Genomic DNA, 24,508 nt, shown 5'->3' with positions numbered 1-24,508 from the left:
ATCAACCCACAAATGGATCAATAAACTGTGGTATATGTACACCATGGAATACTATGCAGCCCTAAAGAAAGATGGAGACTTTACCTCCTTCATGTTTATATGGATGGAATTAGAAAATGTCCTTCTTAGCAAAGTATCTCAAGAATGGAAGAACAAGTATCCAATGTGCACAGCCCTATTTTGAAACTAATTCATAGCTTTTATAGGAATGTCATAACCTAATTATAGCCTTAGAATATGGGAAGGTGGTGGGAGAGGGGAGGTGAGGGGGTAGATGGGGGGAGGGAGGGTGATTGGTGGGGTCACCTCTATGGCTTATATTACAAAGGTACAAGTGAATCTTTCTAAAAGCAGAGTATGAACATTTTAACTCAATAACTAAGAAAATGACATGAAGGTTATGTTAACTAGTTTGATGAGAGTATTTCAAAATGTGTATGAAAACAGCACACTGTACCCCATGATTGCATTAATGTACACAGTTATGCTATAAGAAATTAAAAAAAAAAAGAAAACTGCATTTATACCCCTAAATCTATAAAAAATAATAATAAAAAATAAAACAGTGAGTGTGGGAAAATAACTTTATGTCAATTATAAATATGATTTATAAAGTAAAAAAAGAAAAAGAAAAGAAAGTAACTCACCCCCCTAAAAGGTAAAAACACATACACTGGTCAAGCATAATCACAGAGCAAAAGCTTTATTGGAAATATTGTTTTGACTGAGCTCCATGAGAACTGGGACTTTTTACCCATCATATTCACTGCTATAGGCCCAGCATAGTGCCTGGCTTACACTAGATGATCATGACATAAATATTGAAGTATTTATTCATTCAAAAAGGCCTTCATCACCAAGTCACAATTTAAAATTTGAGGCTAGTAATTGCTAGAGAAGATGCAATAAGGTTTCTACTTATAAAGGAACTTGTGCTAATTATTTTTATAACAAAGAGACTTAAGCAATCTGCCTTACTGTAATTTAAAACATCACGGCTAAATTATAGGAAATGTTGCTAATCATTCTATCATAGATATTTAATACAATTTGAAAGAAATAAGATCTACCCTTATTTTAGTCCCTCAAGTGGGAAAAATGTTGATATATCAACTTAGGTACAGACGAATATTTTCAGAAATACTGAAACTGGACAGGTAATAGGCTACTATGTATGTAACATTCAAATTTGAATAAGAACATATAAATTCTCATAAAAAAGGATTTGAAGTATCTTTTTCAGCAAACTTTTTTTGTTGTTATTTGGTTATTTTTTTGTTTTGTTTTGATATGTTTTAATAATTTATTGGGTTAAGGCAGAACCACTGCTTCTAGGCTCATTCAATTGCTTGAGGATCACTGATAACCTATGTTTTCTGCAAACACACCCTTCTGTCAGTAGGCTATTTGATGTGGCCATATGCATTGTATAAGAGAAATTCCTCTACACATACTTTTTTTTTTTTTTTTTGAGACAAAGTCTCACTTTTTGGCCCTGGGTAGAGAGTACCATGGTGTCATCATAGCTCACAGCAACCTCGGTCTTTTGGGCTCAAGAGGTCCTTTTGCCTCAGCCCCCCCAAATAGCTGGGACTACAGGAGGTGCCCAATACAATGACCAGCTTTCTTTTTTTTTCCCCACTTTTAGTAGTGTTGGGGTCTTGCTCTTGCTCTGGCTGGTCTCGTGAGCTCAAGCAATCCATCCACCTCAGCCTCCCAGAGTGCTAGGATTGCAAGTGTGAGCCACTGTGCCCTACATATTCTGGCCATATTTCTCAACTAATAAAAGTCTATCCTGAACACTGTAATCATCTTGGCTGTCAGGCTGGCCTCCTCCCCTTCCACCCATCCCCCTTGCCTCAGGGACTAGTCATGGCTTTCGGTCATGCCGATTTGTCAGGAACCTCAGGATAGAGAAGCAGGGTTGTTGTGGTGAAGCCCACTCTCTGAGGGAGGCAAACAATCTTCAGGTTTCCAGGGTTGCAACTCCTAAGCCTTATAGTGCACTAGTTGAAGTGAAGCCTCTGCCGTTGGCCTTGGTTCTGCACGTGACACCCATGGCGAAAGTGCGAATGCAGACACTGTGCCCACTCCATCTCCGCGAGGACAGTACAAGAGTGGACGTTAGGACCGTTGGGCGTCGCGTAGTGTAAACAAAGATGGATCGGGAAGGTGGGAAAGACAGGCGTAAGTTCCCAAGCTTCCAGTGGGAGAACTATAAGCTCATCATTGATCCTGCCTTGGACCCTCCATCTCGCAGAACTTCTCAGAAGGTATACCGCTATGATGGAATTCGCTTTAGTGTCAATAATTCAAAATACATACCAGTTGAAAACGTCAAAGACCCCCGTTGCATTATCAGGCCTAAAAAGAGAGACTTTTTCCTCCCAGTACCTAACTTTAAGCTGGATGAGTTCTACATCGGACAGATCCCAAGGAAGGAAGTGACTTTCGCAAGGCTGAATGACAACGTGAGGGAAAACTTCTTGAAAGACATGTGCCAAAAGTATGGTGAAGTACAAGAGGTAGAGATTCTTTTTCATCCCCGTACTCGCAAGCAGTTGGGCCTGGCCCGTGTGCTTTTCACCAGTGCTCGGGGCGCCAGGGAAGCAATCAGAAACCTTCACCATACTTCCGTCATGGGCAATATCATCCACGTCCAGCTTGACATCAAAGGACAACAACGAATGAAGTACTATGAACTAATTGTGAATGGCTCTTACACCCCTCAGACTGTGCCTACTGAGAGCCAACCTCAGAGTGAGAAGCCTGAATCCCATCACCACTCTTCCTCTGACATGGCTTCATACTCAGCAGACACTGTTGTGGTGGGCAACACTGGCAATGGCATCCCCTGCTCCCAGAACACAAACTTCTTCAGCGGTCGACAAGGCACTCCATCTTCCTTTGGCCAGTTCACCCCTCAATCCTTCCATGGAACCCCCTACATATCTGGGGGCAGCATCTCCAACTTTCAGGACTCTGCCTACTCTAGAAGCACCACTTCAACCTTCTTCAGGCACCGGCGGTTATCGAACAGGTACCAAGATTCCTTTCCGCGCCGCCATTTTTCTGCGTCTTCGGTCTCCATGGCCACCTCTACTACCATTCCAGCCACCACTAGAGCCACCTCTGTATCCTTTGCTAATTCTTCCTCATTGTCCATATCTTCTTCTTCCCCGCTATCCTCTCAATTTCGTGGTTCTAACTCAATCTACCCAGCATATTATGAAAGATGGAATCGCTACAAGCGCCATGCTTCCTACCCACCCCACCGGGCAACTCGAAAAGAGCCCCCTGGGACCACTTATGATAAAAACACAGCTGAGCCATTCCCATCTTCCTACACTTCCTACTTTCCCCATGAGCCCAGCTGGCCTGTGAACCAGAACTATTGGCCTCCTGCCTTAGAGGGTTCACTCCTGGAAACTCCAGAACCCGGTGGGGGCGGGGATGGTCGATGGCCCAACCGTGAAAGAAAAGAAACTCAGACCTCTCTCTACCGAGCCTTATCTGCCAGCTCTGGTTCCCCAGCCCCAGAGACAACCACTGAGAGTGTGCCCTTCGCACAACACAGCAGCCTGGATTCCCGTATCGAAATGCTGCTGAAGGAGCAATGTTCCAAGTTTTCTTTCCTGGATTCTGTCACAGTGGAGGAGGAAAATAACAGTACAGGACCTAGGGCTAGAGACACAGGGACGGTGGTGCCTTCTGGGTCAGGTCACGGGCCCTGCACACCCTCTCCAGCCCTGGCTAATTTTGAGAATGTGGCACCTGCAGGGAGTGGGGAACCAGGGGCTACTTGGGAGTCCTCCAGGGCCAACAGACAGAACCAGGCTTCTCCATGCTTTTCTGGAGAGGACATGGAGATCTCCGATGATGACGGGGGTAACTCACTCCCTCTAACCCCAACACCCCCTCAGCAGCCTCCACTCCCTCCCCCCATTCCTCCCTGCCCTTCTTCCTTTCCCCTTGCTTATCCTCCCCACCAACCTACCTACCTTCTACCAGGATCTGATGGGTCACCACTACCCAAGTACCCCCCTCCTCCTCCACCACTCCCCTACACGTATGACTCTGTGAACTCCTTGGAACTTACAGATCAACTTGGGGCTCAGTGGGGAGGGATTCCACAGATGGTAACATCACTCCACCATCTGCATCAGGGCAAGGGGTTGACTGCTGCCTCAGCTGGTTCTCCTGGTGGGGACTTTGGGGAGGGCATCCTCCCATTCCCACCTCTCCAGGGAGCAGCCTATGGTTTGCCCCATGCTCTGTATATACAAGGGCAAGAGGGCCAAGGGGCATACTCAGGAGGCCTACCACCTGCCTTTATCTATAGTAGTCAGGCCCCAGCCCTCCTCCCATCTTTGCCCATAGCAGTCAAGCCTCAGTGCTCCTCAGTCTTTCCAGAAGAGGCACAGCTGCCAGAGCTAACACATGGCAAAGCCCTATCATCAACAGACATCACGGGCCTTGTGATGTCCACTGTAGTCAAAGAGATGAAGAGCATCATACAGCGAGACGTTAAACGCAAGATGGTGGAGAACGTGGCTTTTAAAGCCTTTGACCGATGGTGGGAAAGTATGGAAGAAAAGGCCAAGCCATTCCAGAATGCAGTCAAACAGAAAGCCAAGGAAGAGGATAAAGAGAAGATGAAGCTCAAAGAACCTGGCAAGCTATCCCTTGTAGATTGGGCAAAAAGTGGGGGTACCACAGGCATCAAGGCCTTCGCCTTGGGATCAGGCCCGCAAGGGGCCCTGCAGCTGCCTTCATTCAGGGTAAAGCGAAAAGAGCCATCAGAGATTTCAGAGGCCAGTGAGGAAAAGCAGCCCCGGCTGTCTGCACCAGCTGAAAAAGATAAAGATGGCCCTGAGCAAGAGGAGGTAGCCAGGGAGCCAGGACATTCGGAGACCAAACCTCCAAAGGAAGACGAAGAGCAAGGCAAGACCCAGGGCATGCCTTGCACGTCCTTTGTTCTTGACAAAGGAGAGGAAGCATCCCAGAATTCCTCCTCAGAGAAAGACGAGGAGGATAATGAGAAAGACGAAGACGGAGACGAAGCTATGGATACAAGTAAAGAGACAGAGGCATCAGATGTTGAGGATGAGGAAAGCAATTCATCGTCCAAATGCACATCAGACTTCAAGAGCAGCAGCTCCTCTTCTTCATCTAAGTCATCCTCTGAAGATGAAGATGAAGCGGAGCAACCAGCAGCCATTCTCACAGTCTCACCACCCCCCAAAGAAGTCCCAACACCAGTGCTAGCACTTGTGGAAGAGTCTGAGCCAGAGGGGGCTGCATGCTCCCCAGGCACACCCCTGCCTGAACAGGAAAAATCTCCAGCAAGACCTGCAGGTCCTGCTGAGGAGCCACTTCTCAGTGTGCCCAAGCCACCTCCAGAGCTACCAGCTGGGCCATCAGCCCCCATCCCCTGCCCTGACAAGTGCCAATCTTCTATTCCCTTCCTGCCCCCACTCAAGAAACGCCGTAAAACCATATTCTTTTCTGTTGTGGAGGAGGTGCCAGCCCCACAGCCTCCCCTAACTGACCCACCACAGGCCAACTCTCCTGACCTAGTCTCTAGCAAAGTACCCCAGGATATGGAGCAAACCATTTGCAACCTGCCCCTAGCTGGTGAATCTTCTGTTAAGAGCTGTCCTGAGGAGGTGCCCCAAGAAGGTCAGAGCCAGGCTGGAGATGGAGGCCACTCTACCAAGGAAAAAGAGGCTGAGGCAGGGACAGAAGTAGACCTAGCAGTTATGGCTGACCTGGCCCTGACCCCAGCCCTGCAAAGACTAGCTGCCCTGCCTACTATTGATGAGTCAGAGACCACAGAGACCTTGGATGAGGCAGATGACCCCAGACTCTTGCTCTGCCACATCTTCCTGGATCATAACTATGCTCTAGCCAACAAGCCCTCCAAGCCATCCCCTCGGGCCCTGAAGCAGTTCCTTTCCCCTGAAGCTTTCTTCAGCGCTCCAGCAGTTGACATTCTAGAGGCATCCAAGGTGGTGGTAGCTGAGGCGGAAAATCCAAAGAAGCGACAACTGCGGCAGCAAGAGAGGGGTGAGGAAGAGGAGTCTGATTCCTCTGAGATGAGTGGCAGCAATGAGAAGGAGGGGGCCGGCTGGCAGTACACCCTCAGTTCCAACACTCAGTGTCATCAGCCCCCCACACTATACCTGTCACCTTCCACCTTTAAGCCACGCAATGAGTTTCAGCAGATTAGCATCCTGTATGACATTTGGACCTCGGGCCTGGACTTAGAAGACATGAACTACCTGCAGCTCACATATGAGCGACTACTGCAGCAGAAAAGCGAGGCTAACTGGCTTAACAACACCCGTTGGGTCCCTCACAGCACCACCAACCTGAGCACTACAGAACATGAGCTGAGGGCCCGAGATGGGCTCCGAGAGCACCAGACAGGCTCTGCCCGCAGTGAAGGCTACTACCCTATCAGCAAAGAGGAGAAGAACAAGTGCCTGGATGCGTGCTCTATCTCAGCCCGGCAGCTGGAAGGAGTGGACGCTCAGGGGCCTAATCGTGTTTTTTCCAAGCGCAGGTCTGAGCAGCGGCGGCTGCTGAGTGCCATTGGCTCCTCTACCATTATGGATGGTGATCTGCTAAAGCCAAACCAGCCCAAGTTCCAGAAGAAACTTCGATTTGGAAGGAGCCAGATCCATGAGTGGGGTCTGTTTGCCATGGAACCGATTGCAGCTGAAGAGATGGTCATCGAATACATGGGTGAGACCATCCGCCAGACGGTGGCTGTCATGAGGAAGAAGCGCTATGTACAGGAGGGCATCAGCAGCAGCTACTTTTTCCGAGTAGACCATGACACCGTGATCGATGCTACCAAGCATGGAAACCTGGCAAGATTCATCAACCACTGCTGCATGCCCAACTGCTATGCCAAGGTGATCACTGTCAAGTCACAGAAGAAGATCATAATCTACTCCAAGCAGCCCATCAATGTAGATGAGGAGATCACCTATGATTACAAGTTCCCACTGGAAGACAAGAAAATCCCATGTCTGTGCGGCACTGAGAACTGCCGTGGTTACCTTAATTGAGTTAGAGCAGAACTAATGCTCACACTATTTATTCCCCCTTCATACCTGAGCCCCCAGCACCCTGCCCCAGCCTCAGTGGGCTCAGCAGAGCCCACATGCCCCCATCTCCAGGTATGGGGTTGGAGAACCCAGCACCCAGCAAGGGAGCCTCAGTCCCTTGAGGCAATTTCTGCCTCTCCTGTCACCCCTCCCCATTATCTCCTAATTTTTTTTTTTCTTGGCAGAGAAGCAGCAGCTGTGAATGTTTTCTTTAGCAGCCAGCAGCTGTTTATCCAGCTGTAGAAACCTGCAGTGCCAGTGTTTATATTCTATACTTGTTCTTGGGGTTTACATACCCTTTGTTTGTGTTAAAGCAGAATTCCCCCTTATGTTCCACATATACCCCTACCCAGTTTAGGGGTCTCTAGGTCTGTGGCCATTTCTCCCACTGGGAATGCCCTGTGCCCCCAGTCCAAGGGACTTTGTGCTGGAACTCTGCTCCATCTTCTGTTCCTGCCAGACCCTATGGGCCACCCTCCCCTCCCACCCTGGTGCCTAGAGACTCTAGCTCAGCCAGACCACGATGGTGAGGTGGGCCCTCCTTGTTGGGCTGGATTATACATATATAGCACTATAGTTAATAGCACAAACCCCACACCACATTTTTATAATTGTGGTTAAACTTTATTGTACAAAAAAAAAAATCTTAGCCATCAATTCAGCCTCTCCAACTAGCAAAATAAACATCTACATAGACTCAAGACATTGACCCACCTCATAAATACAACCCTATTCTCTTGTGGGAATGGCCCATAGCTTTAAGACATCAAATGAAATCTGAGAATGTTGATAATAAAAATTTTACCATAACTGTTATTATTGCTGGTGACTTTTTTCTTTCAATAGATTTCACTTTACGTACATTATATAGTATTAATAATGATCCTTTGTAATCTGTACTATTTTAAAATCTTTAAGTAATTTTATCAATAGCCATTTTTAAACATATTCTTATATTCATCCTATGGGTAATAAGCACATCACATTCTGAATGTTATTTTAGAAAAATCATAGTACTCATCTTTAAATTGTGATGCCAGGTTAGTCAAACATTTCCTTCATTGAAGAGAAATTAGGTGAATTAGTTGCTTCACTGAGTTCAATCATTATTATTTTAACTTCCTATTTTGTCAAGCATTTCTAGAGTGCTTTATACTAACAGTAACCATAAAATGTATATTTTTGCCTGTGAAAAGAAGTGCTATTACTAAGTACACCTGAACAACAGGCATATAGCAGGGTTGTCATAGGCAAACCAGGACATATGGTCCCCCTATTTGTAGTTTACAAAGCACTTTCACTCACAGACTGTCCTAGGTCAGGTTCTCCCAGAGGCAGACTCTAAGCCAAGGATTTGAGAACATATAATTTATTAAGAAAACACTACCATCCCTCTCCTCTTACCCCTTCTTCTTGGGCTATAATTGGGTTACTATAAAGCTATAAATTGGTTTCATAGTAAGGCTGAGTATAGGGAGGAGGGGGTAGGGAGGGTGATTGGTGGGACCACACCTACGGTGCATTGCATTTTACAAGGGTACAAGTTACATTTACCAAGTGTAGAATATAAATGTCTTAACACAGGGTGGTACCTGTGGCTCAAAGGAGTAAGGTGCTGGCCCCATATACCAGAAGTGGCAGGTTCAAGCCCAGCCTTGGCCAAAAACTGCATTAAAAAAAAAAAAAAAGGTCTTAACACAATAACCAAGAAAACAAGGTGAAGGCTATGTTAACCAGTTTGATGAAAATATTTCAATTGGTATATAAACCCAACACATTGTACTCTATGACTGCATTAATGTACACAGGTATGATTTAATTTAAAAAATAAAAACACTCCCAGAAGAGAAGAGGAAGGGGATGGAGGGAGCAGGAGAGGAAAGGGAAGAAGCCTGGAGAGGATGCAATTTCAGGTGAAGTCCCAGCCTCATCCTGCTTCCAAGAGAAATACTATAGAATAAATCACACTGGAATTTATTCCATATCAGGCAAAGAAGCTGGGCTGTTGTCATCCCACACCAGTCAGCCCTTCCTCTCAGACCATTCCCATCAGATGAAGTAAAACTCTAGCTCTTCAAACTGGTAAAGAATTTCCAGTGCCCAAGGACAATCTTCTGAAGGTTATAAAGAACACAGGAACATGGGGGGATGGGCCAGGTACCAGCAGTGTCCACTGTATATACATCCATTTACTCAATTCTCCCAACAACTCTGCAGAAGTACATTTTATAAATCTCCATTTTAAATATGAGGAAATTACTGTGCTACTGAGCTACTGTGCTACTGTAGCGCTGAGCTACAGAGCTACACTCTGTTCTCCAGAGAAACAGGAGATACATGTATGTGTGTGGCACATACACACACAATGTGTATGTCTATGTGTGGGTGTGTGTATGTGTGAGTCTTTTCAAAGAGGCCTGTCCAGGATCACATAGCATATCATCAATATAGCTGAGATTTACACTGAGGTCTTTGGACTCAAAATGGTTAGAGCTATTATTGCTTGGTGCAGTGGCTCACGCCTGTAATCCCCCTACTCTGGGAGGCTGAGGCGGGTAGAATGCCTGAGCTCACAGGTTTGACACCAGCCTGAGCCAGGGCTAGACATCCTTTCTTAAAAATAGCTGGGCATTGTGGCGGGCACCTGTAGTCACAGCTACTTGCAAGGCTGAGACAAAGAATCACTTAAGCCCAAGAGTTTGAGGTTGCTGTGAGCTATAACACCATGGCACTCTACCAAGAGTGACAAAGGGAGTCTGTCTCAAAAAGAAAAATGGATAGCACTTTTAAACTGCAATAACTACCAGGTAGTTTCAAGTAGATAAGTTTATGTGTAGTCTTTAGTAGAAAACACTATTTAAAAAGTAACACTTTATGAAAATTTTGGTGTCCAAGCTTGGTATAATTATATTTATCTGCTTCACATTGTAGGCACATTTTCCAGTTAAAACCATGCGCTTGGGAGAAAAAAAAAATCATTTTTTTTATATTAGTAGTTAAAGGGAAAAGTTAATTTGTTAGGGTTCTCCAGAGAAACAGGAGATACATGTATGTGTGTGGCACATACACACACAATGTGTATGTCTATGTGTGGGTGTGTGTATGTGTAGGGGGGAGGGGGAAAGAGAGGAATATTTATTACAAGGAATTGGCTGAAGAGATCATGGAGGCTAACAAATCTCAAGATTTGCAGAGTGAATTGACAAGCTTGAAGCCCAGGAGAACTAATGGTGTAGTTCTGGTCTGAGTCCAAAAGAGAGCTGGTGGTGTAAGTTCCAGTCTAATGGCCCATAGGCTTGACATAAAGGAAGAGCCAATGTTTCAGTTCCAGTCCAAAGGTAGGAAAAAAATATTTCCAGTTCAATGGTCATCATGCAGGAGGAATTTCCTTTACTTAGTAGAGGGCCAGTCCTCTTGTTCTATTCAGGTCCACCAACATTCGGGGAGAATCTTCTTTATTCGGTTTTCAGATTTATATGTTAATGTCATCTAAAAGAAATCTCACAGAAATACTCAGAATACAGTTTGACTAAATATCTGAGTACCACCAGGCACACTCAAATTGGCATGTAAGATCAATCATAATTGGTATTGTCCCAGTGCATTGTGTATGACTATAAAAATTATTCAGCTTCTTAAATTTAAAAACACATAGTTCCTCTTCTTATGATCTGCTAGTATTAGAGACTATTTCTACATTATTTAATAAAAATTACATATGTTTTCTCAGAGTCTTTTCTCTTGAGTTTTTTCTGTCTTATTTTCAGTTAACATACAGGCACTTACATATAGGAAGTAATCTTACAAACAAATGGAATAGATTTTAATATTATTAATTTTTTAAGAGGAAGAGAAGCAATAAAACAAAAATTGTTTTAGCATACTCATACTGTGGGGAGAAATTTTTAAATACTTAGATCTACTTAAAGAAATAAAACTGTTTCTACAATATGAAACCACAACTGGGTTTACTGGGGGGGGGGGAAGTCAAATAGTTCCTTTGAACTGAACTGATAAATTCAATTAAAGTACAAGGTCACAAAACAGTAACACAGCTAGCACCCAAGTCCAGCTCTTAGCCACCAAGCTCTACTGTTTCCCTAAAATAGAATGTTTAGTTTTCCATGTGTATTATTTTCAAATATGTTGCTTATCTGTAGCATTTTCTTAGTTCAAAAATATCTCTTCTCAGTTTGACACCCGTATTTCAGTGGTTAGGGCACCAGCCACATACACTAGGACTGGTGGATTCCAACCCGGTCTGGGCCTGCTAAACATCAGTGACAACTACAACAAAAATATAGCCGGGCATTATGGCAGGCACCTGTAGCCCCAGGTACTTGGGAGGCTGAGGCAAGAGAATCACTCAAGCCCAAGAGTTTGATGTTGCTGTGAGCTATGATGCTACGGCACTCTCCCAAGGGTGACATAATGAGACTCTGTCTCAAAAAAAAAAAAAAAATCAGCGGCAGTGCCTGTGGCTCAGTGAGTGGGGCACCGGCCCCATATACTGAGGGTAGTGGGTTCAAACCCAGCCCCAGCCAAACTGAAAAAAAAATAAAAAATCTCTTCACTCCTCCTCTTGATATTGAAACTTTACTAATCTTTGGAAATTCAACACAAAAGCAAGCTCCTCAAAGAAACTTTCCAAGTGCTCTAGTTGGAATGCTTTCTCTACTCTCTTGCTTTTTAAATACAATCCTTCACAGACCTCTATCATAGCTCTTGTTTGACCTTACGTCAGTCTCTCTTGCTGGCTCATGAGACCCCTGTGGGCTCACAGCATCTATGGCTGAGAATTGTGTAGATGCTTAAAACTACTGAGTGAAGATTTCTCATCCAAATTTACTTCAGTGACGGAGAAATAACAAGTACTCTGTGGGATCTAAAAGACTTGTGCCTGTATCCTACTTCAACTACTTCATACCTATGAGCTTGCAACCTTGGAGCTCATCACTTTGTGTTCACTTTCAAACGAAGGGTTTATATAGAATGGTGTCTTCAGTCCCTTCTTTTTATAAATACGTGACATATTAGTTTTCTTTCTCTTTCTCCTTTTTTCCTTTGTTTATCTAAGCACTTATTGAATATTTACTATGTGCTAGGCACTAGGGACACATCATAACCTCATTCTTTTAATGGGAATATACTCATTTTTGGACTCTCCACTATTTCAAGGTATATTGTTCCTTAGATCATTGGGATGAAATGCAGTTGGGAGTCAGGGATATTCTTAGTTTTTCATAAGCAGAGTCTATAAGCAATGAGCTCTCCTAGAATCTGAAATTTTTGAAGAAATCACCCATCTCATATTATTTTTTCCTCATAGCATAGGAATAAACATCTAGATAGAGCAAAAGTGAAACTTACTCATGATAAGCACTAAGAAAACTGCACCCCTAGGCATATTATAATTAAATTGCTAAAAACTAAAGATAGAGACGCAGCCAGTATGCACTGGCAAGAATTAATCAATCAACAAAGCTCTACTTAACTTCAAAAGGGACTGGAGACGCAGAGAGTTAAATGGCAATTACCAATATTATTATCATAGCAATTAGTAAAAATATATTTTAGACAAGGTAAGTGGCTATTGCCAAAGTAGAAGTCTCCGTGGTGCCCCAGAACCTCTTGGAACCTCCACGCAGTCAATCGCTCCCCGTGCCACGTTGTGGGAGACCTTCAAGGAGCAACGCACCTCCAAACAGAGAGTAGATGATGTCCGGCTCATTCAAGAGTAGTACCCTACCAATATTCCGGTGATAATAGAATAATATAAGGGTGAGAAGCAGCTTCCTGTCTGGATAAAACCAAGTTTGTCGTACCTGATCATGTCAACATGAGTGAAGTGACCTTATCAAGATAATTAGAAGGCACTTACAGCTTAGCGCTAACAAAGCCTTCTTCCTGCTGGAGAACGTACACAGCATGGTGAGCGTCTCCACGCCCATCTCCAAGGTGTATGACAGCAAGAAGGATGAAGATGGGTTCCTGTACATGGTGTACGCCTCCCAGGAGACATTCGGGATGAGACTGGCAGTGTAAGACCAGAAAAATAAATTCTAGAACTTATTATACCCTTAAGAAAAAAAGGGATGCTATCATCTGAAATTGATCCCAAAAAAGAGATGCTATCAACTGAAATCGATCAGTTCACCTAACCACAGATAATTGAAACAGTAGTGTCCTCACTTCCTGCAGTTTTAGGAAGTTGTTTTTATAAAACTGAGCTCCAAATGAGCACATTCAGCTTTAGAAAACGATGTCACTTAACCTAGTCTACCTTGTTTTCAAATCTTAGAAGTTTAAAAGTAAAATACTTTGCATTCTAAATTGCCAACAAATAAATCTGCAAGTTATTTTGATGCTCCTTTCCCCCCAATAGGAACTTGCAATTTGAGCAATAATTTAAAGGCATTCAGAGAAATTGAGTTTTCTCCTTAGAATCCCAGAACCTGCCACCTTTTTTATACTTTACTCTCAAAATCTTCCTAGACGATCTTTAGGCCTAATTTGTCAAGTACAGTTCCCCCAGAATGCATCTACCATAATAGTTGGCACCAAAACAGCATAAGTGGGATGGCAAGAAAACACCTGCTCAGGGTTCCTGACTCCTTCGCAGAAGTGGACCACAAGTCCACACTCTCTGGACAGCTGAGAAAACCATTAAACAACAACCAGAATAATTTGTAATTTTGGTCTATTTTCTTAGGAGACCCCGGAGAAAGAGTGATATTTCTTCTTCTGGATTTTCCCTAAGAGCTCAAACTAGTGCCTCAGTTGGCAAATAAACAAGTGGTTGTACCACTGTCATCTTTTAGGGTGGTGGCAGAAACCACAGAATAAGAAAATTGAAAGCATTAAAACTCAGAGGGACTCCTACCTTTTGGCTTTAAAGCTGTAGGTGATCCATATTTTTTATGTTGAGGGTGTAACTATGATGTTATTAAAAGGTTTTCATATTTCTAAAACTAGTTCAGTTATCATTTAGGTCAAACCACCATCAGAATTCTCCCACTGTAAGTGAATATCAGCTGTGGAGAAAACACAGCGAGGAGAGATGCACGCTCGGTAAACACATCTACACAGATGCAGCCATTGCCTGGGGTGGCCAGTGCTTCCTATACCTGCACAGGCTTCACTGTTTAATGCTTTCTTGGGAGTATCATGGGTAGATCACAATGATGCCACAGAAACATGTAGCAGGCCACAGCTCACCCCTGCGTGTGGAATACCTGTGTCTGTGAATTTACTGTAATGGGAGGAAAAGCAAAAGTCCTCACCTGGACCTTCAACTAATCTTTAAAGAGGTTCCCATCACCTGTGGTCCCCCCATGTGCATGTGTCCACTTGGCTAACTTCTAATATGTATATTTTATATCGTGTAAGTTCTCAGCAGGCTTGTCTTTGGATTGTGCACATTATATCTGACATTCTTGTAACTATTGTGTGATCAGTAAGATTCCTATAAGAAATACTGCCTTAAAAAAGATCACATTGGGGGAGGTGTGTGTGACCCATATCCCACTTCAGCAGGTGGTCACTTTATTTATAAGATCTTTAAAACAAGTACATTTTTAATGAACTGACATGAATAAAGTCACAATTAAAAACTGTCAAAAAATACATTTTATAGAGTTATAACAAAAATAATCATGATATCTAAGTAGAAAAGCAAACTGAAATATATAGTGTGGAGTATAATCTCAGATTTACAAAAACAAAACACTGCATTTGTTTTTACTTGATGCATTTTGAAAATTTTCTGCCATAAAATAGATACATTTTATAATAACACGATTTTTTTAGCTAATTATAATTTAGCTTTGGGTATTCAATTCAAACTTTTGTTCTTCTTTAACATACCCGCCTTATGCCAGATACTGTGCTAGGCACTGAGGATGCAGAGATGGACAAGATAGCCCATACCCTCAAGAAGTTCACAGTCAAATAGAGGATAAAAATACATAAGCTCAATTGGAATTCACATGTGCACTGTGATATGATAATAGGTGTGCGTATAAAGTCCTATGAGAGCAGAGATAAGAGGAAGTCAAAGAGAAGAGACAGAGAATGCTTTAACAATGAGGAAGTGTTTGTTCTGAGCTTTAAAAGGGGTACATGAGCTTGCAACATAGAAGGGTCTTGGTTTTGAAAAACTAAATTCCTCTGCCTTATTGCCCTATCTCAAGGTTTGTAAGATAATGGAAGCCCCATCCTGACAAGGAACTGGGGACTACAATAGTTCTGTGCTTTAGCGAGAATCTAAGATGTCTATGCTAGAGCCACAAATACCCATGTGCTTAGTTTTATGTGGCCTTTAGCATATAGCCCACATCACATGCCTCTTCTCTAATAATATATAGTTCTTCACTGGAAAAGTTTTCAGTCATAACATAGAAGGCTCGGACTCTTAGAAGGCCTAAGTCCCCTTCCCCTGGCCCTCACATAACAAATCACTAACTTGGTTGAAGCTCCATAACCTCCCACCCTTCACTTGTCAATGAAAGCGTGACAACTGTAACTCATTTGCAAAAATCTCCTTTGCCCAGGCACCTGCTACCTTATCGCCTCCATCAGAACGTATATATATCATATGTCAATATTAGCCCCCTCTGCACACACATTCACTGTATCTTCTTTGGAAATAGTGATTTAGACCATTGGTTGCCTTTGGAGGTTGTAAGTGGATAATGGCAATTCCTTTGTGGGATCCCATAGTATGAAGTCCTCTAACACCCCTGGGCAACAGCCATTTTGATTATGTCACTGTTTTTAACTTTCCCTTATTAGACCAGCAACGTGATTTCTGACCACCGTGCCATTAATATTTACCATCTTTACCAAGCATGCACACAGCCTTTTTAGCGTGATGGTTTGTTAAACTGACATAATAATGATTTTTGAACAGATTGTATTCACAAGAATAGCGAAGTCATTTTCACATATAAAATGCAATTATCTTTAGATTGCTCACTTTTAGAGAAAATCATTCTATTTAGCACAAAGAGGGATTACTCTGTAACTCCTTACTGTTTCTAATGGTTAATGACAAAAAGCTTACCCAGCATGTAATTCATCATTTCAAGATAGATAGCATAACTGGAAAAAATGTTGTCGACTTAATAAAACATATATTAAAAAAAATGAGTCTAGGCAGACTTTGTGGGGAAAAAAAAAGAGAGAAACACAGTTAGATTAACAAGGACTAAATGCATTCATCTTTCTTCTGGTGATATAGTACATATTGAGAGTATTACCCCACTGCCACAATCATTGAATTGAGGGGTTAATATCTGAGAAATATTTATTACATAATACCACAGAGCCTGATTACATTTTATGAGTGCTAGTGCAGTAAATATTTCAAGACTAAAATTAGACACAAAAGTATGTGTGTATATGTGTAGAACAACTGTCTAATAGAGTAACAGTAATAAATAGTCATGGGCAATAATTTTATACAACAGAGAACATTAGGATTTGATTTTTTAAAAAAACAGTTTGCTTATGAAATTTTTATGGATTAAAAGCAAAACTAATGTTTTATGCAGTTCAGATTTAAATTTAAAAAAGGCATTTATTTTAGTCTCAGGAATATGCTTCAGGTTATTTTTTAAGAATCTTTCTTTTAACATCATCCAAAATAGGCTCTAAAGCAGAGGTCTGCAAACCATAACCCACAGGCCAAAACCAGCCTACCACCTGATTTTGTCAATAAAGTTTTAGTGGAATATAGCCATGCTCATTTGTTTATATATTATCTGTGATTGTTTTTCCTCATGTAGCAATAGCAGAGTTGAGTTCTAACAGAATCCACATGGCCCACAAAGCCTAAAATATTTACTACTTGCTTCTTTAAAAGCTTGCTTGTTGGTCCCTACTCTAGAGCTGTGGTATCCAATATAGTTGCCACTAACCACAAATGATTAAATTAAGTAAATTAAATTTAAAAATCAGTTTCTTAGTCACACTAGCCATATTTTAAGGGCTCAAGAGCGACATTTAGCTAGTGGCTACCATGTTGGACACAGAAAATTATAGAATACATCCTTCATTGCAGAAAGTTAAACTGTACAGCAAGAGAGCCTTGCTACTCAAAGTGTAGTCCATGTTCCATTTAACAGTCCAGCACTGTTAAAAATGCAGAACATGGTCCCCCTACTAAATCAGAATCTATAGTTTAAAAAGATCCCCAGGTGATTCCTATGCACATTAATATTTGAGACTGCAGCTCTAGACGGATATGGAAGAAAGTATATAGATAGGGAACAGATGATTTAGTAATGAGAAGACAGTGCTAGCACCTAGGGGGAATGAAAAACAGAAAAGTTCACCACAACAGAGACTCCATTAGCAGACAAAGATCCTTCCCTGAGCACCTTCTGGGCCTTCAGGTTTCCTGTTGCCTTTTTGCTGTTGGTATCATTATCATTGTGATTAAGGCTCCTGGTGATGTTGTAACCTGAGGACAGATATACAAAGTGAAAGCCTGGGAAGTTCTGGGACCCAGGAAGAGATGCCTGTCCAACTTTTACTGTGCTGATGAACTGTCTGTGTATATGTAAGCAGAGACCAACCAGGGAGCTCTATTTTGGTGGTAGAGTGGCTTAGAACTCAGGCACAAATTACCTTCTCTTACTCCAACCCCACAAAAATCAATCCAATCTGTACTGAAAGAAATGCTGTCTTGGTTTTATTTTGGGGGGTTAAGGGGTTGTTTCTTATTGTTTTACTCTCAGTTCAAAGTATTGGAAAACTAAGGAGACAAATGACAGAAGTCTTCATATGTATACCTCTACTCTATAGAATTTTAATTTATTTTAGAGACAGGTTCTTGCTATATTGCCCAAGCTGGTCTCAAACTATCCTCCCACCTCAGCCTCCCAAACTTATGGGACTATAGGAATGAGCCACTGCAACTGGCCATATAAACCTATTCTAAAAAGGGAGCAGCATACCCAGGTTCCATCCTTCCAAATTCTAAGAGCAAAGCATAGAAGTTAGGAGGAAACAGATGTTGGCCCACTATCAAGAGGGCCTACCTATCACAGCTAAAGACTAGGAGAACTGTCAACCCTACAAATGTGATAGTAGAAGAATCCTTTGGAGCAGTGATTTTTTCAACAATTGGACAAACCGGAATAATCTGGGGTAGGAGTAAGGGTAGATAACGAGATAATTTTTTAGTCTCAGAAAGAAAATTATGAAGTAAGCTTCAGCTAGGTATTTAGAAATTTCAAATTATAATCAAAACAAATGCATGATTTTTATTAAAATGTGATATGGATTAAAAGAGTTTTAAGAAAAAAATGTTGAAAAGCTCTTTTAAGTAGAGGTTGAAATGACTCATAAGGTTGTCCTTATGATTTTTCTGAATACCTCTGCACTAAGATCTAATAGCTTGCACTGAAGACTCTGAAACCTGAATGAGTAACTCATGAAGAACAGACGTGAATCCACTCACTACTCAAAGGTGCACCCATGTTAATCCAGCTCACAACCAAATGCTAATTTATAAATGAACGATGAAAAATAGGTAACAGAAATCAAATAGTTGATATAACTCATTTATTTTCTTCTTTTTCTCCCATAAGTATTTCTATATGGCAATTCAAAATAGAATGTGATGCCAATTTATTAGTGTACAGGAAGACTTACTGTCACAGGATCCATGCTGTTTCAAGGAAGGTATATTCTTTCTCCCCTTAAACACACATTTGAATATAAACCATATTCTAATGATTACCTTGTGATGTTTTATGGATTTAGCTAAAGAACATGCTTTATACTATTTTTGCAGTAGGAATTACTTGCCAAAGAAATAGGAATACTTGCTTCTGTGATTTCTTTCATTTATTCACTCACCTATGCTTTTATATAAGTCCACCAGTAATCTACCGTGTGTTAGACTCTAAGAGTCTATTAGGCGTTAGACAGTACTGAACAAATCAGACAAAAACAAAAACACTATTCTCTTGTCACTCATAATCTAAATAGAAATTAAGGGAGACAAGGCAGGGAAGGAACACAAAGATTGGAGGGTAAGGAATGAAATTTTAAACCACACTCATACCTTCTGAAATGTTCTTTCTTTTCTAGAGAAAATTCTGTGATGTAACTGAAGTCCTGAAGCTTGTAAACTACTCTTTTTAAGGCAACATTCTCAGCCCGGACAGCAAGTGGGAATCATTCAGGGAGCTTTTAATAAAACACCTGAACCCCACTCCAGCCCAATTAAATAAGAATCTCTGGTGGTGGGTCTGGGGCATGAGTAGTATTAATATTCTCTCCAGGTGATTCCAATGTGCAGTTAGGACTGAGATTCACCTTTCTGCTTTAAGGTAACTTTGCTTTAATCCAATATCTGTTGAGGATAAAGTTTAATTCTTCAAAGGCAACCTTATTTTCTATTTGGAGGGCAATATACCTTAGTCTCCCATATTCTTCCATAAAAAAATAAGGTGTATTCTCTTTAAACTGCTACATGCAGAGAAAAGATTTATAATAGGTTTGATTCAATGCCCCTTATCAATTTCTAAAATGGCATCAGAAAAAAATACCAAACAATCCTATTTTGAGATAAATTTGACAAATTTAAAAATAAAACCCCTTCCAAGATCAGGATTTTCCTTTCCTTGAAGACTTCTTACCAATAATAAAGCTCCTGCTCTTGTTCAGCAGGCTCCTCAGTATTAAAGGTTGTGCCTCTTTGTCCCTTGGGAGAATAGAAGATTGAGTTAGTAATGTAGCTGCAGTCACATTTAGCTATTGATTTGTTTCAGCTCCAAGACAGGTGCCATGTTGAAATTTACAGCACTTGGTTGCCAGATACTGAGATTTCCACATATCTCCTATCCAGGAAGCTTTTTACAGGAAATTCTAAGTTGTAATATGCACTACTAATGTAGTGCTAACTGGGTAATTAATACAAAGTAGAGCAGATTGTGTAATAGAAGTTCAATACAAGAGGACAGTGTAATCCAGAAGTTAAGAAGGGAGACTTTGCTGATTATGCATACAAAGTAATCCAAGATGGAGTGGTTGAATTGTCTCAACAGCTTGTCACACCACCTGGCCAATCCAAACAGTTCCAGCAAGGGTATCTGATAGGAGAATCCAAATCTGATTTATCCCAAATCTAACACCTGTCAAGATTCACTCATGAAAAAGTTGGAACTTGGTATCTGTCTCACTTTCTCTTGAGATGTGCGTGTGTTTCATGATAAAGTAAAGCCTCTCCTTCAGGGATATAGCAGGGAGCCATGGCCTACAGGATTTTCACTGAGAATATTAATCCCCTCCTAAAGCAGGCACAACAGCAACAGAGAGAAGAGCATGAGAACTTCAAGCACAACTACTGACTGCACTGTGAGGCTCTTCTCGCCTATCATTTATTTCTTTTCATTCATCTGTTCCCTCACCTGAAAGGAACTTTTGCTCCAAAATGTAGGGAGGGAAAAAATAACTGGTTCAGCTACAGGATGCATGTCATGAAAGCATCTTCTTCTCTGTGTCCTCCTAATAGATATGCTCCTGTATCAAAATGAGGAAAGTAATCTTTGATATTAGATTTATGTGACAGTTCCACATTATATCTTAGCCATTGAGTCCTTTTGGATGAAGGATACAGGGGAGAGATGTTTGACCTGCACTGAAGTAATCTGTGGTGTTAATCTGTGCTGGGTCCTCCTAAAACTCAAGTCCCCCCACAACCTTACTGGGAAATAGTCTTTCCAGATACAATTAGCTAAGGATCTCGATACGATGCTGAATTTTGAGTGATCTCTAAATCCAATGGCTGGTGCTTTTATAAGAGAGGAAAGGACATGAAGAAACAGAGAAGAAGGCCAATTGAACTTAATGTGGCCTCAGCCAAGGAACATTTGAGGCCATCAGAAGTTCAAAGAGGCAAGGAATATTTCTCCCCTAGAGATTTTGGAGGGAACATGGCCCTGACAACATTTGATTTCAGACTCCTAACCTCCAGAACTATGAGAGGATAGATATCTATTGTGTTAAGCTACAAAATTTGTGGTGATTTGTTAGGATGCCCTAGGAAATTATAACATCATCCCGTCCAGAAGAAATTTATGAGGAAGGCATGCATATCCTTATTTTACAGGTGAGAAAACTGAAGCCACTCAGGAGTGGAAACAGAATTTTAAATTTATTTGTCAAACCTCAAGGCCTGTTCCCTTTCCAGTAGCCCACACTGCTTGTCTATTAAGAGAAAGCCCTAGTCAACTGTCTTCTGAGCTGAACTTTCTCAAGCTTTAATGTGTCTATGAATCACCAACGGCTCTTATTAAAATGCTATTAAGTCCGTAGGTCTGGGAGGCACCTGAGATTGTACAAGTCTAATATGCTGTCAGTTGACTTCTAGGTTGCTGGTGGATGCACTTTAGGTAGCAGTGGTTAGAAAAGTGTTTTCACAAAAAGGCACATAGTCAATAACTTCAGCTTTGCAATCCATAGATCTCTGTAGGCATGGAAGCAGCCACCCAACTTTACCATTGTAGCATGAAAGTAGCCATAAACAAACAAGTAGGTTTGGCTGTGTTGCAACAAAAGTATTTATAGACACTAAAATTTGAATTTCATATCATGTTAATATGCCAGGTGGTATTATTTTGATATTTTTTACCATAAAGAAATGTGGAGAACAAAAATACATTCTTTAGCTCACATGACATACAGAAACAGGTGGCAGGCTAGATTCGGTATGTTGGCCATAGTTTGCAGACACCCTGTTCTAAATGACTAAGACCACTTTTTGTTGCATGGTACGCAAGAGCTGATCTTATTTTTTTAAAAGGCAGCATATTTGAGAAATATCCAGGTAGGACAGAAAGAACATTGACTGGGAATTGGAAGATACAGTTTCAAATTATATCCTTACACCTAATTAGCAAATGACTTCTTTTAACTGCCTACCTTTTGCATTTCTTCAAATGAGTTAATCATAAAAACTGTCCTCCCTTTCCTGGGTAGTTTGCAGGTTAAATAGTGGGAGATATTTCTCCGCTGCCATTTCTTCCTGTTCTTCCTGCCCGCTTCTTTCTTTACTTGGTATATGAATTTACTCCCTGCTGGAAAATTGGATGTGACAAGAGAACATTAAATGGAAAAGTGGATGGGTGTTGACATCAATTGTAGAAATAAAGGTGCTAGTGGGCCATGGAGTCCTGTACATCACAAAACTAAAAAAAAACAACAACAACAAAAAAAAAACAACCTGGAAATATATATACATACACTGGCAACAACAAACCCAATACCAAATAGGCATTAAGAGGGCACAGAGAACAGTGACCAAGTAACAGAGAAAGGAGAAGGAACTATGAGGGATGAAAGGCAGAACAAATGCCTTCCATTTAGTTTGTAAAGCATTTTTGGAGCATTTACTATGCATCAGGTACATCAGGTGCTGCATGGGACCCCATCCCTAGCAATGAGTTCAAAGAAAGAAGGACATGGCCTACACCCCCAAGGAGATGAGAAACAGGCATACTAATAAATAACTATCATATAATAGCAAACATCAACAATGAAAAGAGAAGCATGTGCCAGGGCCAGCAGCAAAGATGAGAAAGGAGTGATTTATTCTGGTTGGGGCCGAGAGAGCAGGGGCAATGAAATGCAGACTCTACAGAGAATACCAAACCAGGGTTCTGAAGAAGAATAATACCTACTACATATAGAGTTTTATGTGCTGCTCATTAGGCTACATTAACACATTTGATCCTCATGACAACTCATTCTCACTCTTTCCCTAGAATGAGTGGACTGAAGGTACTGAGATTGGACTGAAGACACATCAGTGCAAGAAGTATGAATTAGGGCCAGCCACAGTGGTTCATGCCTGTAATCCTAGCACTCTGGGAGGCTGAGGCTGGTGGATTGCCTGAGCTCGCAGGGTGGAGACCAGCCTGAGCAAGAGCAAGACCCTGTCTCTAAAAATAGCTGGGCACTGTGGCAGGCACCTGTAGTCACAGCTACTCAGGAGGCTGAGATAAGAGAATTGCTTGAGCCCAAGAGTTTGAGGTTGCTGTGAGTTGTGATGTCATGGCACTCTATCCAGGGTAGCAAGTGAGATTCTGTCTCAAAAAAAAAAAAAAAAAAAAGTATGAATTAGCCATGTCAGGCCATGTGCACCCTGGAACCCTCAAAACTGGCCTGCAGAGAAAGATGAAGAGATGGAGTTAGCAAACAAGAGTAAATGTTTAAATGTGCATTGACAGGTCAGGTTTACCTCCCAAGTATGCATGGTCTTGGTTTAAACAGCCCACAGAAGCAACTCATAAATGTTCTTGAAGACAGTCTTATTGGCTTAGCTTTGGTCTATTTTCTTCTTTTTTTTTTTTTTCACTTTTTGGCTGGGGCTGGGTTTGAACCCACCACCTACGGCATATGGGCCAGCACTCTACTCCTTTGAGCCACAGGCACCACCCTGCTTTGGCCTATTTTCAATCACAACCCTAAATAGCCATAGTTTACTGAAACATAATTGGTGACCCTTTCCCCCTTGCCTGCAGAAACAGTGAGAGGAGAACCAAGAGCAGCATCCCCCCACCCCTGTGGGACCAAGTGCCCTGTCCCGGCCCTGCAACTGGAGAACTGCTTGAGCTATGCGTTCCCACATGGCTGCTGGTGCTCCCCACTCCCGGGCACCTTCGCAGGGCGCCCCAAGGAATGATCGAGGCACGTTCACTGTGTGGCTGCTGGCACTCCCTGCTCCCAGGCACCCTCTCGGGGTGCCAAGAGGACTGATCCAGCTGCACGTTCCCCGCCCAGCTGCTGGCACTCGCAGCTCCCGGGCAACCCCCGAAGGACTGATTGAGACGTATTCCCCACGCGGCTGCTTGCGCTCCCTGCTCGCGGGCAACCTCGCAGGGCGCCCCGAGGACTGATCACGCTCACTGCTCGTGGGCAACATCGCGTGGCACCCGGGGACTGATCGAGGTTTATTCCCCACAGGGCTGCTGGCGCTACCCGCTCCCAGGAACCCTTGCAGGGTGCCAAGAGGACTAATTGTGCCCCATGTTCCCTGAACCGCTGCTGGCACTCGCCGCTCCCGGGCACCCTCACCGGGCACCCCAAGGACTGATCAAGGAGCTTTCCCCGCGTGGCTGCTAGCATTCCCTTGTGGGCTGCCAGGAGGACTGATCAAGCCACACATTCCCCCATGGCTGCTTGCACTCCACACTCCTGGGCACCTTCGCAGGGCACCCCAAGTACTGATCGAGCCGCATGTTCCCCGCCCAGCTGCTGGCGCTCACCACTCGTGGGCACCCTCGCGGGGCGCCACGAGGACTGATTGAGGCGTATTCCTCGCGCGGCTGCTGGCGCTCGCAGCTACCGAGTAACCTTGCAGGGCACCCCGAGGA

At 42.6% G+C, this 24,508-nt stretch overlaps 1 protein-coding gene and 1 pseudogene across 1 annotated transcript; both read left to right on the top strand.

Annotated features, from left to right (window-relative positions):
• The first annotated feature begins 2,159 nt into the window (after positions 1-2,159).
• LOC100958719 (histone-lysine N-methyltransferase SETD1A-like) lies at positions 2,160-7,079 on the top strand. The gene is given in 3 exon segments (XM_012806727.1): positions 2,160-4,312; positions 4,314-4,361; positions 4,397-7,079. Coding segments are annotated over 3 exon segments (4,884 nt in total).
• Positions 7,080-9,266: 2,187 nt separating this feature from the next.
• Positions 9,267-13,163, top strand: LOC111726184 (annotated as a pseudogene).
• Positions 13,164-24,508: the final 11,345 nt, after the last annotated feature.

Source organism: Otolemur garnettii, unplaced genomic scaffold (genome assembly GCF_000181295.1).
Source record: "Otolemur garnettii isolate 467f Iridium unplaced genomic scaffold, OtoGar3 scaffold00056, whole genome shotgun sequence".
Taxonomy (NCBI): domain Eukaryota; kingdom Metazoa; phylum Chordata; class Mammalia; order Primates; family Galagidae; genus Otolemur; species Otolemur garnettii.
This window is presented reverse-complemented; position numbering and strand designations above follow the sequence as displayed.